We start from the raw sequence: 18,870 nt of genomic DNA on the forward strand, positions 1-18,870 counted from the left end.
TGGGCATCGGGGCTAGAAGTCTGTAGCAGTGACGCAGGGCGAGGGTTCACTAAATCCCAGATAATTTGGCTTTTCCCTCCCTGATGTTTTTCCCCCTCGGCTTCGTTTTCTAAGAGCATAGGGGTGTAGCTAACATTTAGCAGTGGGTGTCGCTGTTTTGCTACAGAAGTTTCCTCTGATGGGTTGGTTTCTTTGGTTTTTGTTGGGTTTTTTTTCTTTTTTTGTTCCCCCCTCCCTGACCTGGTATAAAGAGGGGAAAAGAAAACCCAAACCTACCCGTAACTTTTATTTGTATGCCTCTATGTCAAAGAAGGGCAAGGAAGCTGGTGAGGGGTCTGGAGCACAAGTCTGGTGAGGAGCGGCTGAGGGAACTGGGGCTGTTTAGTCTGGAGAAGAGGAGGCTGAGGGGAGACCTGATGGCCCTCTACAACTGCCTGAAAGGAGGCTGTAGGGAGGTGGGGGTCGGCCTCTTCTCCCAGGTAACAAGCGATAGGACGAGAGGTACTGGCCTCAGGTTGCATCAGGGGAGGTTTAGATTGGATAGTAGGAAAAAATTTCTTCACCGACAGGGTTGTCAAGCGTTGGAATGAGCTGCCCAGGGAAGCAGTTGAGTCCCCATCCCTGGAGGTATTTTTAAAAGAGGTGTGCAGGTTGCACTTAGGGCCATGGTTTAGTGGTGGATTTGGCAGTGTTAGGGTAACGGTTGGAGTTGATGGTCTTAAAGGTATTTTCCAGCCTAAATGTTTCTATGATTCTATGAAGGAGACACTGTGAATGTTAATTAATGAATATTTGAGAAGTGCTCTGAGTTTAAAAGTACTGTATAAACTTTAAGCAGGCCTCAGCTCACCAAGTTTCCAGACATTATTGTAATATGTATGTCACTGTTGTTCTCTGGACCCAAATTGTGAGTTGGGCTATCCTGTCTAACTGGCTGGAAAGAAAGCAAATGTACCCGCCCCAAGTGTGTTAAAAGGACTGTCTTATTCTATGGAGAAAAGGTCTCTAAGCAGAAACGTGTTCCTCTGAGCCACTTAAGCCACAAAATGTACTGCGGTGACACACATTGCTAAACCAGTGTTTGCACAAATGACCGGGATTGTTTGCCTATAAAGACAACACAGTTCTGTCACTGCAATAGCACAGTTCTCTGCCTGGATTTAATTACCCCTTCTGAGAAGGAAAATGAGGTATCACCTCGATTCTTCTAAGAAGGAATTTTATGTCATTTACCTCTGTATCAAGGAGGAATAAGGCAGCCGGCATATGCCATCAGGTGTTTGTGCATAGCTTACTGCACACAGTAAGTGCTTTGGCACTCAGCTGGATTGTTTATACCCAAAGTCAGCTCCACAGGCACTTAACTAACCCCTAGGCCAAAGAACGGGGATTTCTGAGCTGTCAAATTCATCACCGCAGTGAAAGGTTAAATAAATACATGTATGGCAAGACTGCGTTTGTTGACCCCAGAAGAAAATATCTATAGGTAGCTGAAATACAGGGCAAATGCCAGTCTAAGTGCTGTTTAAGTCCAGTGGATAAACAAGAAAGTGTCATGCAGATAGATTCTGCCTCTCCTAGATGTGAGATCCTGATGACACACCAGTAATAAAATGGAGCAACAGGCAGGATGTTGCTGCTCTTCACAATGCTCTGAAAATGAAGGTGGCAAGGGTAGTTTGGAGGGGTAATTTTTATTCACATGTACAGGAAGAGTATCTTTTTTGTACCAGTGTCTTTACTGGATGAGTACCTCACCTCAGTAGAGGTGTGCCACTCTCCACCTAGTCCTCAGCAGCATTACCTCTTCTCACACCCGTAAGGGGTAAACAGTGTCCCACAGAAGAGGCCTGTCCACTTCAGGCGATAGTTATTGCTGCTTTTACCACCTCAGTTTCAACTTGCAGCCTTGCTTCCTTTTTAGCTTCAGGCACCACCACTACACCATTGAACAGCTATGACTGTGCAAATGGCTGTGGCTCCAGTACACTAGGTTTTGGCTGCAATGGTGAGTGTGATGTAGCAAGATTGCTTACTGAATCAAATATATGTGCTTTGGGGGGAGGGGGGGAGAAGGGGGAGGGTGAGCATGGAGGGAAGAGGTCTGAGATAATTTCTGTTTTACAGTCCTTTGCCAAACATATACAGGGCAAATATATTTTCTGAAAGCATAAAGTAATTTTAATTAGCAAGTCCAGCAAGACGACAATGTATCTGAAAAACACCTGTCTTCCTAAGTTTCAGTGATAACAGCTAGTGTGACCTGAGGCTACAGAAGACAGGGGATTTTGACTATTCCTTTTAGCTTTAATGCATTTAGCCTTGAATTGTTACATGAGCAGCAAAGAAAAAACTTTCAACTGACTATTTATGTTCTGCGTTTGTACTTTCTGATCATTTTCGTATCCAGGTTTCCATCAGTCTCTTTAAACTATGGTATTATTCAAGAATTTGAGGAAATAACTTAAAGGGTTATTGCTCAAACCATGTACTACTATATCCCTCATATGGTCAAGTCCACCAAAATTTGACTGGAAGCAATATTCAAGAAGCTGCTCACCTGAAATTGCTACCTCACTGCGAATGCTTTAGTGTGTAGAATGCACCATTTTTGTTTCAAAATTGATCTGTGGAAGTAATAGGAAAACAAATTTTAATCCTGTTTTGGCTTTCCTTGGTGATCAACAAAGGCAGCAATATCAGTAGATATGAAATTAATCCTACCAACTAGTTCTTCACTAATAGTATAAACACTAAGTTTTCAGTATCTCTTGCTAAAGCAGGTATTTTATACTTAGAAATCTGACCCAAATTTAAGTTTAGTGGTGCTACAATAAATTCTGTTAGATATTATTGTTAAGCTTCTCCTTTGACATTGGAGGCTAGAACAGAATAACCAGCATTCGTTCTGCAGGCATACCCTGTCCATTTGTCAGCTACATGAATTGCCGATTTCAAAAACCACCTTGGAATGTGAGAAGTGCTGTAACACAGAACTAGGTTTGAATTTCACAGTCTTTTCCAGTTGGGCTGCTGTGTCTGCAGAGACCCATTGCTTTTAGAGCAAAGAGCCACTACAGTTACAGTCCTACTTACTGGGTTTAAAGGTATAGGATCTGGTGGTGTTAAATGAGAGAAGTTCTTTCTCTTCCAAACATTGCAATAATCTTTGTCTATAATAGATTAGGTGCTTGACCACTTTTTTATTTTTTAAAAAGGAGAAGTCCACCCAAACTTTCAGGAATTTTAAATCAATTAAATTTCCTTTAATAGGAAAAGGATAAAAAAGCTTAACTGTGGTACATCATTCAGCATAGATATTGTTAGATATTTTTGCAATTTTGTCAGCAGAAACATCCTACAAGAAGACATTTTCTTGTCTACCTGTAATGCAGCTGGTGTAGTAGAAGCATGAATTTCATTTGGATCTGCCAAAATAAGTGAATGGAGGCAAGACACACAAAATGGACCCTCTACCACAGGAAGGCAATCATATCTTTTATGTGGTGTTGATTAGCCATGATAAAACATTTTTGTATTTCACATACACAGCCAAAGTAATTTCAGAACTATTCAGCGTTTACTTCCTGTGGAAAAAACATACCTGTGAAAGCTTTGAGAAGCATGATTGCAAAAGCCATTGTGTGTCACATCTGTGACCATAGTACTCACACACTCTCAAAGTCCTTTCAGAGACGTCTGCTTTGACCCCATAGCAAGGAGACAGCTGTGCCTAACAAATGTGAGGAGAAGCAGCAGGCAGCTCAGTCTGAGCTCTAAAACAAGTAGCGTTTGAAGACGTCTCTTTCATGCAGAGATGAGATCCATCACATAAGCGGGAGCATTATTCCAACAGTTGAGAAACATCAAAGTGACAGCTTTCCTACTTGCTACGTCATGCTATCAACCTGAAATTACTTTGATATCATGCAGGTCACTGGTGGATCCCAGATAGAAGTCTTTGTTCTGTGACCCTGAAGCCAGTGAAAAGATCCATCCAGAGCCTGGGGAGCATGCCATGCTACTTTAGCTCCAAGCCCCTCTTTTTTCGTGAAAGGGGGCTTTCCAGGCTAGGGCTGTCCCATTTCCTTGCTATGTTACTTACTGCACCTTTTGATTTTGGCTGTTTGGCTTTCTTGGGTGAAGCTGGAGGACGAAGGGGAGTCTAAAATTTTCAAGGTTTTGTCCTTGCCTTGGTCAGATGCCTTTGTGGAAAAATAACCGGCTTGTATTTCAGGTGGTTTTTGGCACAGACCTTGATATGGAACTAAACAACTGATGCACATTGGCTTGCTGAAGGCTGTATGACATTTTATGTAATTGAAGTGAACACTTTAGGTAAGTCAGATTAAATACACTTAAAATTAACTCTTGCTTGTTTGATATCATTAACATGGTGCAGAAAATGACCTTACAGAAGTAATAAAAATAAGCTTCACTTATAACCCTTTTTACACATGCTTTCTTAGAGTACCCAGCATTTCCGAATTGCTCCGACATTTCAGCTATGCTTCATGCTTTGAGGTCTGGATTGCAGTACTTTGGGATGCTGAACTAAACTTCCATTGGTTAACTAATTAAACCAGGTTAATTAATATCAACAGCAGCAGAGGTTGAATTCTGCAGGGTCTTCCTGGAAATACTGTCAGTGGAAAAGAACTGAGTAATGTAGCCTGTTGGCTGTATCAACTGTTAGTTGGTGTGGGATCCATCTAGAGGGAGATGTCCCCTTGCAGATTGTTTTCTTGTACATGTGTGCTGGAGCAAGATCTATTTAGTGTCAGCAAGGCACCAGCTGGGAAATGAAGTCTTAGTCTTGATTAGCAAATCTGTTAGGAGTATTTTGTAAACATAGGTGTGGCTGGTCACCGGTGTAGAAAATTTACAGTCTTGTTTGGTAGGACGCACTGCAGGAACCAGTACTGTACTCTGCTAAACCTTTGGTCTTTATTTGAAATGAAAGGATAGGCAATGACTGGACCATAACTTATAGTTGAACTTCCTGAGAAAAATAAGCTTTAGGATGCAGCTTTTCTATCTTTATCACAGTTTTGTGTGAAATACCCATTTTAATCTTGGAATCCAATAGTATTTTAATATTCTAGCATCTATTACTCAGTGGGTCCTCCCCAGTATAAAGTTAATATACTGCATTTCTTTATATGAAACAGTGCCTGCAACACGTACTAGAGACCCATAAGATATTTGACCCGATAAGATTAGGCCATTGTCTATGTTTTGTGAAACTGCCAAAACATCCAATGCATTAGCATACTGCAGAATATGTAGAGCAAAATTTGCAGAAGTAGGTTCTGCTGGTAATGAACTGACAGCACTAATTCCTGGAGGCCAAAGTCTGCATGCCCCCTTACTGACAGCTGTTAGCTAGCTAAACCTGTAATGGGAAATTATTGTTAATATTATAATTAATATTACTACCTGTATTTACTGGGAATGTGACAGCTACTAAATCGGATTGACACTTCAAAATATTAAGTGTCTTTTGCAGTCTGTGACACACTCATTACTTACTTCTGTTACTGCTAAATAAGAAGTTGCGGTCTTATTTAAAAGGCATAAGTTGAAATAATTTTTCTCTCAAAATTAATAGTACCACAATATAAAATAGCTGTCTATATAAAAACTGAAGCAATTCAGATATGTTTGTAACAAGAAAACAAATTTATTGATTTTAAAAGACAAGACACAATTTCGTTTTGAAAAACACAAGAAAGCTAGCCTGAGTTCAAGTCTGAAATATTCAGAAAAATCCTACTGTCTTTAGTATGTTCCAGTCATTTTTTTAAACAACACACTAAAAGTTAATATATATTTTTATAATTATAAAAGTTCCCCAGTTATTGTACAGTACACAATACAAATTGCCCACAAACTATTATTTAGCTCCTGCCAGTTTTGAGAGGACATGATATACTAAAAGATTTAGCATTTCTCACAAAAATCACATCAGGAAATACGTATTTACAAAATCAAATACATTATACAAAAAAACCATCACGTTATTCTGTAAAGATGTCGTCTTTAAATAATTAAAAAGTATATTCAACTGTAGTCCAAAAACTGGAAAAGAACATTACATTATCTCACACATACAATCTACAAAAAGTTGCTTACCTCATTTACATAATATATTCAGTCAACTGGAAAATAAAAGTTCGAATATGTCCTAGTGTTATGGTGTTTCTGTGCTGTGGGACTGAATAATGTAATCTGCCACTTACTAAGTGAAATTTAAATGATGGCACTTAAAAAAAATACAGTATAAAATAAATGCAACAAAGGAAGTTTCCTAGAAGGTAAGAAAGCCCTGAGTGATGATAAAATTACTGATTGGTAGCTCTAGAATTAACCTAATTAAAGTTTACCACCTCAGGCACAATTTTCCAAGTTTTTGAAAGGCACTCAAAGTTTCTTTAACAGCCTCATTGGTTATTAACTATAAATCCAAATTTTCAGTGAAGATGAGTGGAGATGGGCAACTTGCTTTGGTACAAAGTGATATTTTCCTAGCATATTTTAAAACTGATTAATTGGGTTACTTTAAGATGAGATTTAATGTTTAAATACAAGGCAATCACTTTAATATGGTATTGAAGGAAACCGTACTTGGGGAACCTTTTAAGTATTCTTTGTGTAAAAAGCTCTTGCTGGTATCAGTGAGTCAAAATGAATTGAACTGAGTTCCTGGTAAATACCAGTCCATGTGAGGTTGTTCCTCCAAAGTCTAAATTCCTCTTACAAAGACATTTATTATTTCAGAGTAAAATTCATCCAGAGCTGAAAACTCCTGTAAGATGTTTGCACCATAATCAAGAAAGTGCTTAAGAACATACAAAGAACATTTTCCTGATTTAGGTTTAAGTGAGGCTCATTTGATGCTCATAGGCTTGTTCTGGGCCTTCTTTTCTACAGTGAATTTCAGCCTTAATGAGCAATCTACAAGAACAGTTCTTACCAAATATTTAACTACTCAGGGCTTCCAATCCCAAAATGCTAATTTATTTTTTCAACAGGAAAAGGAAAAAAAAAAACCCAAACCAGAACAAAACAAGAATTAAAATGATCTTTTTCAAAGTAAGGCATATTTTACTTCAAACAAACACTAGGTAGTCACTTTGTAAGTGGCTTTTACTATTTCTTAGTTAAGCTGGTAAATTAAACTCAGGTCTACTGGCACATAAAATCACTAGCAGCAATGATCAAGGCATGCAAACTCAGAAGCATTTACAGTAAATTATGAATAAAAAAAGTTGTTAAATTAAAACCCTTTGAGTATTGCATTTGTTAATTAATTATGCATGAATTTGCATTAACTGACTAAAAATGTTTACAACTTGCTTGCACTATACTACTGACGTAATTCCATTAAATAACTTAAAATGAGACCCTTTTTTTTTCCCTCAGCTAGACTTAAATTTAAGTACAGCTGCACTTAGTGTTTGCTGACTGATTGATATTGCAAGAAACCAGTAGAAAATATATTGTACTCTCTCTTAGTAAGGTGGCATTTCTATCTGTAAGTTCAAAGAACCTCTACTTGCTACTACACTTGTTCCCTTGTTCTTGTAAGCAGTATTTGTAAGAACAAAGGCTCTTTTCAAAATGGCAAAAGGCTTATGCAATTTCTAGGTTGCTTTTAAAATTCTGACATTCAATAAGGGCCATCCAAACTGTACCCCTGTAGATGAAAATGAATAAAATACTTTCATCTTTTAGCTAATCATTATTGCAGTGACTGAGTTTTAAAAGGAATATCAATATAATTGTGAACTTTTTTTCAAAAACACTGCCAAAAATTTCAATGCAAACATACCAAATATTCTGCAAAATTTATTCTTCTTCACTAAGCCGCCTTTTAATCCTAAAGATTCTCTTTTACGATACCAGAGTATTCCAATACTAATCTACCTCAGGAGATTTTCAAAATAGTCTGAATATATTCACTAAACCTTTATCTTCTAAAGGCATCGTAGACAACTTCCTATCTGTAGAAACATATGTTTGGTTTTCTTCATATATTTATGCAATTATGGAAACAAGGGAGCTGACATACTGTTTTCTATTAGACAGTACACATTGATGGCAGTGAGTATTTTGCCTACATCTACTGAGCCTCCCATAACAAAACCATTCCCGTATAGTATGCAAGTATTTACTATAGACATAATTAAAAAAAATTCTACAACACTATCAGCTATTTCAAAGTATATGTTCAATGGACTAATTAAATTATCTAAAAAGCTTTGTTCCCACCATGTGTCACTTACAATGCTCAAAGGGTTAATGCAAGGCATTATATCAAATTAATTTTCTAATACTAGAACTAAGCACTGTGTGTTTATGCTTCTATTCCAGTTTTTAATTGTTTGTTTGTCTTAAATCACCAAACTAATTAGCAGGTATACTAGAATTCCATTTATTGATTTCTTTTAAACCATATACAAAGCGGATGTCCTGTTAGAGAGACAAGGGCCCAATTTTCAGAAATTCTTGCTGCTCTCTCAAATGAATGCTTTAAACTCTGAAATTATTGTTGTGTACTTATATTACTAATAAATCTAATTTTTTTGTCAGCGCTTTTATGGCTATCAATGGTTCTTTTTATTTTGTAAAAATATGCTGAATTAAATTGGATTGCAGTGCATCTCTAATATAAAATTTTTTTCTAAACAGTGCAGATGTCAACTGGTGAGAATGACAAAGATATCAGATCATTTCTACTAGGGAAAACAAGGTGAACAAAAGTGTTTTAGATATTTAAAAATACCTCGCTTTAAATTAAATTTGTATCTAGACCTATACATTCCTGAATGACAGAACGTTATCTGTTTTCTTATTCTTGAACTAAAGGAAGTCATGCTGTAAATCATCATTTTATAGGTAAATAATTTAAAATCTATCTTCCAAATTTTTATGGAACTTTTTTTAAAAGAAGGTGCTTAGAGCATGCTACAGTACAAGAGCAAAACACGGAAATAATAATTGAAAACAGAAAAAAAAAAGCTTTAGAACTGATTTATCATGAGAAAGATGAAAATGTACCAACAAATTTCAATAAATATAAGACTTTTGAAAATTGGGCCCCGTGTTTTGAAAAGGTAGTTCAACAATATCCATTACCCCACACTGTTCACTGTGCTATCTGTGCTAATGGGGGAAACACCTCTGAAATAATTATTTTGGATTCCATGTTAAGATTAGATAAAACACATAAACCATGTCAACTCTCATAATGTCTACCCTGCAGATACATGCTACGCCTCTCCAGAGCACTAACAATAGGCTTCAGAGCCGGTGTGGCAATGCAACCGCATGCTAAACATTACAGAATATGGACTGAGGTATTCGTATCTCTGTACTTTAATGATTACTAAAACCCAACTATTAAATATCAAGAGTGTGCAAAATGTTTTATTTAAGTGTTTGATTAAAATTTCAGTAAATGTAAAAACAAAACAGAAGACCCCCAAATCTGTAAGTATACAACACAGCTTACAGTAACATAGCTCTTCTAAAAAAATCTGGTAAAATCTTTAGAATTTAAGCATAGGAATACAGACTCCATTCAGTTTTCTGAACCTGGGATAGTTCCATTTTGTTTTGATAACTCATTGTTTTTAGAAGTTATGAAATACATTCCATCTTTGTATTCAGATTTTTGTTCAGTTTTGGTTTGCACTTTGTTAACAGTGAACAACTGAGTGGAGTGGGGACCTAAATAATGAAAGATATGCAGGTCCCACGTTTTTTAGCAATCTAGATTTACCTATTACAATCGTACTCTTTTCTCAGCAACAATAAATCCAACATTAAACCAAGAAAGGACAATAATAAGAAAACATTATCGGTCCATCAACACAAAAATTGAAACAAGTACTACAGTATTAAAAAAGCTGAAAATGAAAAAAAATCTTGAATTATTTCACTTTATTTTACTTGTAAACATCTTATAATGCACAATGAAGGGGAGTAAATATTTATCACAGCTTAGTTTTAGCATTTTTGGTGAAGGGTACAGATGTGCTGATTTCCAAGGAAAAATCAGGACACACTGAGCAATATATGTGAGAACAAAATCTATAATGAGATTCAGTGCATTTATGAGTTTAGAAATAATGAATATAAACCTCACTTTCACTTTTTACTGAGGCAAAAAGCCATCTACTGACATTAGTAGGAATTATGCCTACATAGAATGAGCAGGATGGGTTCACCTCCCAATTCTGCAAAGGAATTACATTTTAGTTTTGTACACAAATAATGCTAGGACATTTTAGTTGATGTGCAGCTGTATTTGGAGCATATGTAAACTCTAGCAACAAACTTGTTTGCTATAAATATGCTGTTCATTTTACATGCTCTTCTCCCATTTGGTATATGTGACTAAAGTCATTTTCAGACACACTAGATAAACCAAAATAAAAGAATCCCTAATTTTCTTACACAGTCTTTTCTGTAAAGTTGATCTTTTTGTGCTCTCCTTCACTTTTTGGCTTTTTTTTCTTATTTAATTCCACTATTTTAGTGTAGCAAATTCATGTGTCTGCATAATGAAATGTTTAAGAAGAAAAATTTGAGTTGTTTAATGTCAATTAATATGGTCTGTATATACAGTCATTATTTAACCATTAAAATGTAATATCTGGCTGATACCCCACAAAATATAGAAATTGAAAACATGCACTGCATTATGTACCTGCTCATTTATTTCTTTTTAGTTTTTAAAATCAAAAGTAGGCAAGGGTTTAGAAAATATATAATCATGCTTGGGACTATGGTCAATCTATTTTGACATTTGAAGTTGGTATTAAAGCTAGTTTTGCTTTCCAAATTCCCAAGCAAATTTTATTTGTAATAAAGTGAAATCCAGCTAGAAACGAGAAAAAATAGGTTTATTGTCATTCTAAGAGGGATATTAAAATCATTTAATAATAAAAAAATCCTTTTATTCTTTTGAAGGCTATGTAACCTGTCCTTAGGGAATTTGAAAATGACAGGCACACCTTGTTGAATTAATTTAAGAGTTAAGAATAACAAAAAGTACTAAGTCTTAGCTTCAGTTCTGTTTAAGGCACCATGTAATAGCCGAGGTACAATGATCCCTGATGTACATTCTTAAATGGCAATGGTCCATCTAGCCACCTATTCAAATTCTATACAATTGGGAATAAGTACAAGTGAGGTGTGCCAGTTACACTGCCTTATCTAATTTTTGTAAAAATTTAAATCCACTTTAACAACAAGGAAATATTTTTGAAAGGAAAATGATGCAGGTTGCTACATTCCTTGCATTCTATAAATCATCTTTTCTAAGAGCAGCAGATTGAACCACTAGTAGGAAAAGACCTGGAATAGAAGAAAGTCATCCAAATGGAATGTTTTCCTGTATGTCCAGTTCAGCATAAGTAGCACGTACACTTAAAATTAATAATAATAATAATAGTAATAATAATAATAATAATAATCAAGTAACTTCTTTTTTAGTTTCAATTTCTAACAACTACAGTACCACTCAACGGCCAAAAGCACCTGTTCAGTGGCCCCACATATAGAATCAGTAGTCTTCAAAACAGAGGAACTGGTATGCAAATAATATCTGGAACTGTTGATTTTAAAGGAAGCTTGCATTGTTTACACGATGGTCAGATAATGAGGTACGTTTGTGACGTACACATTACCACATTCTGTTGCAATTCTGTCGTTTAAACTCACTTCTTGCTCACAGAAAGAAACTAGATCTTCCCAACCCTCCAGCATTATTACAAAAATTCCCCCTGAATGCTCACAATTTTATCAAAATAGTGTCTTCTCGTTGTCCAATGAAAAGCACCTTTTATAACAAATTTGATACATCTGCTGTCAAATAAGTATGCCTCCAGTGTAAATCAAAGAAAATAGTTCTTTTGATATTTCACAGAAGTGCATCTAATTAAAAACCTATCTATATGAAATCATCATCATCATAACTAACAATTAACATTAAAATATCTTTAAAAAACTATGAAAAAATTTAAATTATTATAAGAGGACAAAAACATTAACATTAAGCTTTGCAAAAATCTTCCTTGCATTTTATACTAAGAAAACTCTTCATATTGAGCGGCCAATGTAAAATGATGCTGTCTACAAAAAATTATCTTTTTTTTTTTTTTTAAACAGATCTGGCAAAATACATACACCCATTCCGTTTAACAACTCCAATAAAATAATGTTCAGCACAGCTAAAATTTGACAACAGTCAACCTTCGGACTTATTCTCTTTATTTTTTTTTCATATTAAACCCAAAGGGCTAATGTAATGGGGTGTGTTTGTCTGATAGTCTGAGTAGTTGCAACAATGTGCTCATTATGAATTGGGTTCAGGAGGTTCTGCTGTACTCCACTCTCAAGCACCGGCTGCATGCAGCCCACCTGAAACGCCTGGTTTAGCTCAGTTTTCTCCCTCTTGGCTTGTGGCTCTCCATTTTCATCCAGCTCTTCATCTATTTCACTTTCAACTTCGCTGCCCTCATCTGCAGAAACAAACCACTGTGAAACTAGCACAAAGGCAAAAAATTCTCACACAAGGGCCTTTACTTTGCAAATAATAGTTGAAATACAAGAATACATGGAAGACTAGCAATTTGACAAAGCGAAAACTGAAAATTTAAAGTTTTAATGGAAAAAGTCAATGATTATTTCAAATAGGTAAACAGACTCTCAGCTTTGGTCACTTGAGTTACACACTGTTGATATATGTGGAAAAAACAATTGCCATCTCAAAAATAATCTTTAACAAACAATGTTAACTTCATATTGCAAAATGCCTCTCATCTCTAAGACATGATGAACAAAAGAGTTGTTACTCTTAGTTACAGATAGGGAAACTGAGGTGAAGATATTTGGGGTGACTTGACCCCAGATTTTGACACACATTTTTATACTCACTAGTTGAGTGACCTGGGGTCAGGTCACCCCAAATCACTCAACTAGTCAGTATAATAATGTATGTCAAAATATGCCATGAATAGTTTATAAGGAACTAATTTCTTTCTATTCTCTTCACTGACAAGTTATCTGACAACTACCTGCATGCAATTCTGCCTTCTTCACTTAGCAAAACATTTCCTACAGGTAAGCATACATAAACATACTCGGGTCTTTCTTCCCACGGCTGTTACCCTCCTCTGTCCTATCAGACAGAACTAAATTCTGCATAAAAATTGGAGTATTTCTTGTGTCAATAATAAACATATTTAAAATACATTATTTTGAAACAAGCCTACAATATTCTAGTCATTACTATATGCTGCATATTACATAGCTTATTGTATCCGTATAATATATTAACGTATCGGTATAACATATACATGCACTTTAAACCGTAATACAGCTCTAAATTCTGCTTTACTGTATTTTTAAAACATAAGGACTTACTTTGCTCAGAGAGACACATTAGCTGTATACAGAATTATGCACTGGAGAGATCAAAATGCTTACCTTTGTCCATATTTCCAGGGGACACAGCATTTAAATCGCCAAACTGCAAAATAAACAATAAAAAACCTGGACACATTCTTAAGCAAATGTGGAATTAGAGTATCTGTGATGGAGCAGATCTGTGCTCCACCGGTTCAAGGCTAGCATTCAGACACATGGTCTTGGCTGCAGCCACATCCATAATTCATTTTCCATTCCATCCTAGTCTTGTGCTTATTAAGACAATTATCACTAAAGTAAACCCTCAGAAATTAAAATGGGAAAGTACAAACTTTTTAAGATTAATTCATGGGCCTTTGTTGCTTGAAGGGAGCTATTTCCATGTTGTATAAAGCCATAAATTATGGTGTATATCCATTCTGAACTGCCAATATTTTAACAAAGCTTTTTAAAATTTCCCAGAGACAATTTTAATTGTGCTGGAATAAAAATGAAGGTGTGTCACAGTGTTGCAAATCTACCTGTAAGGTAGATGAAAGGCACTGCTGAGAAAGGGTTTACAATCTGATAACTGATTTACTTACATCCAAAAAAAGACCTCTTCAAAAAAGTTGCTCACAAGCTAGAGGTACAGCCTTCCTCCCTTTCCTTCCCTCAGTTCTCCAAGTTTCTCTTAGATAAGAATCGTCAGAGCAAAATGCCATGAATCTCAAATGAAAGGAGTACATTATTTAGATAAATACATTTGTAACCATAAATGATGATACCAGGCTTTTGCAGAAGAGTTTTGCCAATACCTGTGGCTCAAAGCTGGGAGAAGAGGAAGGGAGAAAAATGAGAGTATTTTTCTCAGCTGCAACACCAGTTTATATTGTCTTACGGTGTTTGTCAGACCATGGTCTTAGACTTCCTCATTTTATTTCAGTCACAATCATTGAATACACAGAAACATAAAAAGACATGCATTTAACAAGTATTTGCTACTTCTGCCCCTCTCACCTCCAGAAGTTTTGGGTTGGTTACTTCCTCATATCTCCATTTTCAGTCTACCTACACCTTCTAGAAGACCCTACACTACATTTATGTCTAACATGTACAATGTCTGTCAAGAAGACAAGAATGTTGTAGTGTGTACTTGCGTAGTACCTTACTGCAAATATAAGGCAGAGATTAAGCAAATAATCTATTGGTGGGCCCCTGGGCAGAAACACCTAAGTTTTTCTGAAACATGTCATACCACATGATGTAAAATCATTTGACAAATAAAGCTGAGGCATTTCCAGTTTCTCTTGAAAGTACAGCATCTATTTATAGTATTTAATGAGCCTATCAATATATTTTGAGGGAAGAATGATACCTGAAGCCAAATCAACTCGCAAAATGTCTTGCAATTTAATGGTAACATAGAACATGGTAGAGTGACTCCCAAGTGTAAAAATGTAACAAATCTGTCCCATTAACTATCTCGCATATTTTCAAATATATCCATTTTCTAGCACTTTTGTACTGCAATTCCTTGATGACAATTCATGCAGTCCTCACTGTCTCACTCAAACTAAAAGGTGAACTACTGGGAAAAAGAGGGATTGGATAAACTTTGCCTTGCAGATGCCATAGATGAGCATGAAAAACTGGTTATGAATTGAGACTCTTGTTCCATTTTTTAAATCAATAATCTTTGAAACACATGTATGGAAATCAGCTGTGTTGCAAACCTCTACGTTTGTCTGCACTGGTTTTGTTATACACATGTGGACAGTACTGTACGAGCCAAAATTCTGTGTGTAAGCCACATCCTTCTCAAGTCAATGGGGGTACTCAGCTCACTTGTGTAACATTTGTGTGGGAATTCAAAATGTGTGCAAATACATGTGAGCAGATCCATGTAAGCAGCACTTTCCTACTACTCTCTTCTTTTTTTATTTTCACATAAAATATTTAGTTCTTAAAGACTGTGCATGTGAATCTGTATGCGGGCTTGGAAAGGAGCAAGCTCATTTGGAAATAATTGATTGTTAGAATTCAATGTGATTTTATTACTCTGACAGTCAACCAGGGAAACAAGTTTGAAACTGCTGTATGTATTTGTAACCCAATCTGTTGTTACATTGCAGAACATCCTACAGCTCCACATAAACGTTTAAAAAATTTGCAGACACATACCCAAATTTATCACTAAATCTATTACTCTAGTCTCTTACACATTATCTTACCTCTCCCATAACTGCAATAGGTGTCTCTCCTGTTGCCTGAGCAACACGATGTTCTACTAAGTAAAACATGTATTCATCGTAAAGCAAGCGGATCAGATGAAAAGAGCCAAAGCTAGCAGCACTGCGCAAGGTTAAATCTCGAATCACCATTGAGCTATTCAAAAATAGAAAAATATATAGATTTATGTATTATGTCACACTCATTTTAACACTTATCCATGTAGACATTTCACCTCAAAACCAATATTCCCAAAAGTAACATTATCCACAAATGTCTTATTTCACAAGTGTGAATACAGACAAGGATTGTTTTTTCAGTTTTTCTTTGTTTTGATATATGCATAACTACCAATACTTAAGCATGTGTGAGACCTAACTTGAAAGAAAACTTTGTTCTAAACAAACAACTAATATGAAAGAAAATGATTTAATTTTAAACAAACTAATGCTTAAACAGTGTCTGTTTTGTCCACCTTACCAGTACAAAAGCTTTAACTGCCATGATTTTAAAACTCTGAAACTCAAAATTACAAAAAGGCTTGTGTGTACATATGATATTGACAAATTCTGATAACTTCTGCAAATAGTTGCTACAGTCATTTTCAAAGAACAAGGTTTACTCTGATAACTGTTTCAATAAGCAGCTAACATGGAATGCTTGTCATAATATTGTTTTTACACATTAAAACCAGGTTTTTGTCTTCCTTCTCTGATAAACATAGATACCACAGTGTTTTAATAAGTGATGTTAAAAACAGTGGCTTAATAATTGTGTAGTTATTCAACCCCAAAATTTCACATTTTGTTTCTAACTCAGGACAAAATTCCACCTGCCTTCATCTGCATATGGCCTTTAAAACAATAAATAAGGATCATTTCAGTCCCTGCCAATTTGCAAGTAGTCCTGAGTTCAAGGTTAACCATAATTTTCTGAAAAAAACCCCACATGGTTTTCATGACTTAGTGAGCAACTCTTTGATATTACATCTGTCAACTTTACTACAGTGAACAATTCAGCAAATAATAGAATAGTTAGAACACTTTAGAAGTCTATTAAATACTACCTGTAGAAAGACCATTTTAATAGGAATTGCCGTGCTGCTTTAGGAAAGCTGGGTCTTCCTTCATATGGTTTCAACGCTTGCATCATTACATTATCAAGCCAGGCAGCCCACTGCTCCAGAGTGCTCTGCTGCTGAAGAGTCATCTTGAAATCTGTTTCTAGTCTCTGAACCATGTTGTCATCACACTGGCACACCCAGGAAGCCTGTTCCTGTTACAGCACATGGCAACTCTTGAATTAACAATACACAAGCCAAAGCACAGAATGTAATTCTTTCTCAAGCAATTAAGCAATTCAATGGATGAAAAGGACAAAACCCACTTAACAAGACAAACTAAGAAGCAGTTTTTGGTTTTATTTTTATGTCTATCATAATTTTGTTGAAAGCAAATAGGTGGGAAAAGCATAACATATAAGAGCAGACATCAAATAAAAAAATGAGAGCAAACAATAGAAACTACACAAGTATGTTGTAGTTTTCCAAATTAATTTTCAAAAAAGGCTTCTACTTTTCTTATTCATCATTTTTCTGCTGAAATATTTGGGACTTTTCAGTTTTCTCTGGGATTACAGGCAGGGTAAGCAGGAAGAACAGTTAATTGCAGGGCTAAAGTAATAGAAGAAGCAGCAAGAAATCAAGTGCAAAGTTCCTGTCGTTCTGAAGAAGTTAAAGACAAATTCTGTTATATCATCTTGTAAAACAAAGCCTTGTATGTAAACAAGGATTTGGTTTGCTATAGGCAGTAGTAGATTACACATTACTTAAAGTACAACATAAACTGCACACAAATGGAGAAACAGACTCTGCATACAATAATAAGCAATTTAGTCAGTGTTAACAATTCTAAATAAGGCTATCTGCTTGACTCAGAAACTAAGAGACAAAATTGAAGACTCACTCACTGCAAGCCCTGTCCTTAAACTCTAGCTATCACGTGCCAAGTTAACACCTCCTTCACAGACTCTGTATCCATGTTAACATACTACAGTACTTAATATATCTTTGGTCAAGTACTCTTGACTGACTTTTGTTAAGATTATTAACAAGTATGTTAAAACACTCATTCACAAGGAAAAGAGACAAACCTAGAACTACCAGTAATCTGGAACATTTCACTTTGCTGGGCAAAAGGAAAATACACTTTTCCTCAGAGGAGCAGAAACATGTGGAGAAATTAAGCTTAGAGAAAATATAAATTTACATTCTATAGCTAACTGGAAGCTAGTTCTAATCTATACTAATCTAATCAATTACTCAGGAGATCTTGTAAATTTAAGCATAATGACTTACATAAAGTATACTAACGGTATTGTCTTTGAAATAAACAGTCTGTATTAAAAACAATGTTGTGCTTTAAATAGCTTTCAGAGACATTCAGAAGCTATGCTACTATCTGAGATCTAATTCTAAGATACCATTTATGCTATTACTAAGACATCATTCATGGTACCCATTCTAAGAATGCATTTGCTCTACATTTGCATATAAGTTGGAAGAATATGTGCACTTCAAGACAGTAAATGGAAACAGGTAATGGTTCTGAGCGCTTCCTTTCCTAAAGTGTAAGCTGTTACATTTGGACTGAGTCACTGCATATATGAATCAGCACAATGTTCTCACTTCACTTTCTTGATAGAATAATGACAGCTAACAATAAAGTTCAATATCAGAGATGAAATAACACTTAAAAAAAAAAAAAAGCCTGTTATTTAAAGCTACGTTTTACCTGAACATTGGCAAAATCAACACGGTTAAGATCATTGAGCATCTGGTTGATTTGAGAAGTATTTTGAAGCACAGCACGAGCTGCTTGAGCCAGGTGATTAAGAGATGTGTATCTTCGCAGAGTCTGGGCAAAGGCACTTACAGCGGCAACCTATGAGGAAATTCATTCATTTTAAATATTGTACTCTCTACATGTAAATTAATACCTTCATTTTAATATTTTATATTAATGAGTCCTCATATGTGCATTATGTCTATGTAGCAGATCAAGTAATGTCTTCCTTATAATTTTTTGACAAAACTAAGTTATTTCCTCTCCCATTATTTGATGCTTGATGCTAAATGTGAAATTTAGCATTAAAGTTAAAATTCTACTGCTTTTAGATGCTACTGCCCACTTGGTTTGCCCTTGCAAGAATAATACTTTA

The 18,870-nt window shown here is 35.6% G+C and overlaps 1 protein-coding gene across 1 annotated transcript in view; it reads right to left on the bottom strand.

Moving 5' to 3' along the window:
- Nucleotides 1–15,644: 15,644 nt before the first annotated feature.
- The window catches only part of RFX3 (regulatory factor X3), a 59,026-nt gene continuing 55,800 nt past the window's right edge, over nt 15,645–18,870 (bottom strand). The window contains exons 12-14 of the mRNA XM_009641501.2: nt 18,444–18,593; nt 16,718–16,926; nt 15,645–15,807 (exon numbers count right to left, since the gene is read on the bottom strand). Coding sequence (XP_009639796.1) covers nt 15,645–15,807; nt 16,718–16,926; nt 18,444–18,593 — 522 coding nt within the window. The remainder of the gene's footprint in view (nt 15,808–16,717; nt 16,927–18,443; nt 18,594–18,870) is intronic.

This window comes from Egretta garzetta, unplaced genomic scaffold, assembly GCF_000687185.1.
Source record: "Egretta garzetta isolate BGI_Z169 unplaced genomic scaffold, ASM68718v1 scaffold596, whole genome shotgun sequence".
NCBI classification, from domain to species: domain Eukaryota; kingdom Metazoa; phylum Chordata; class Aves; order Pelecaniformes; family Ardeidae; genus Egretta; species Egretta garzetta.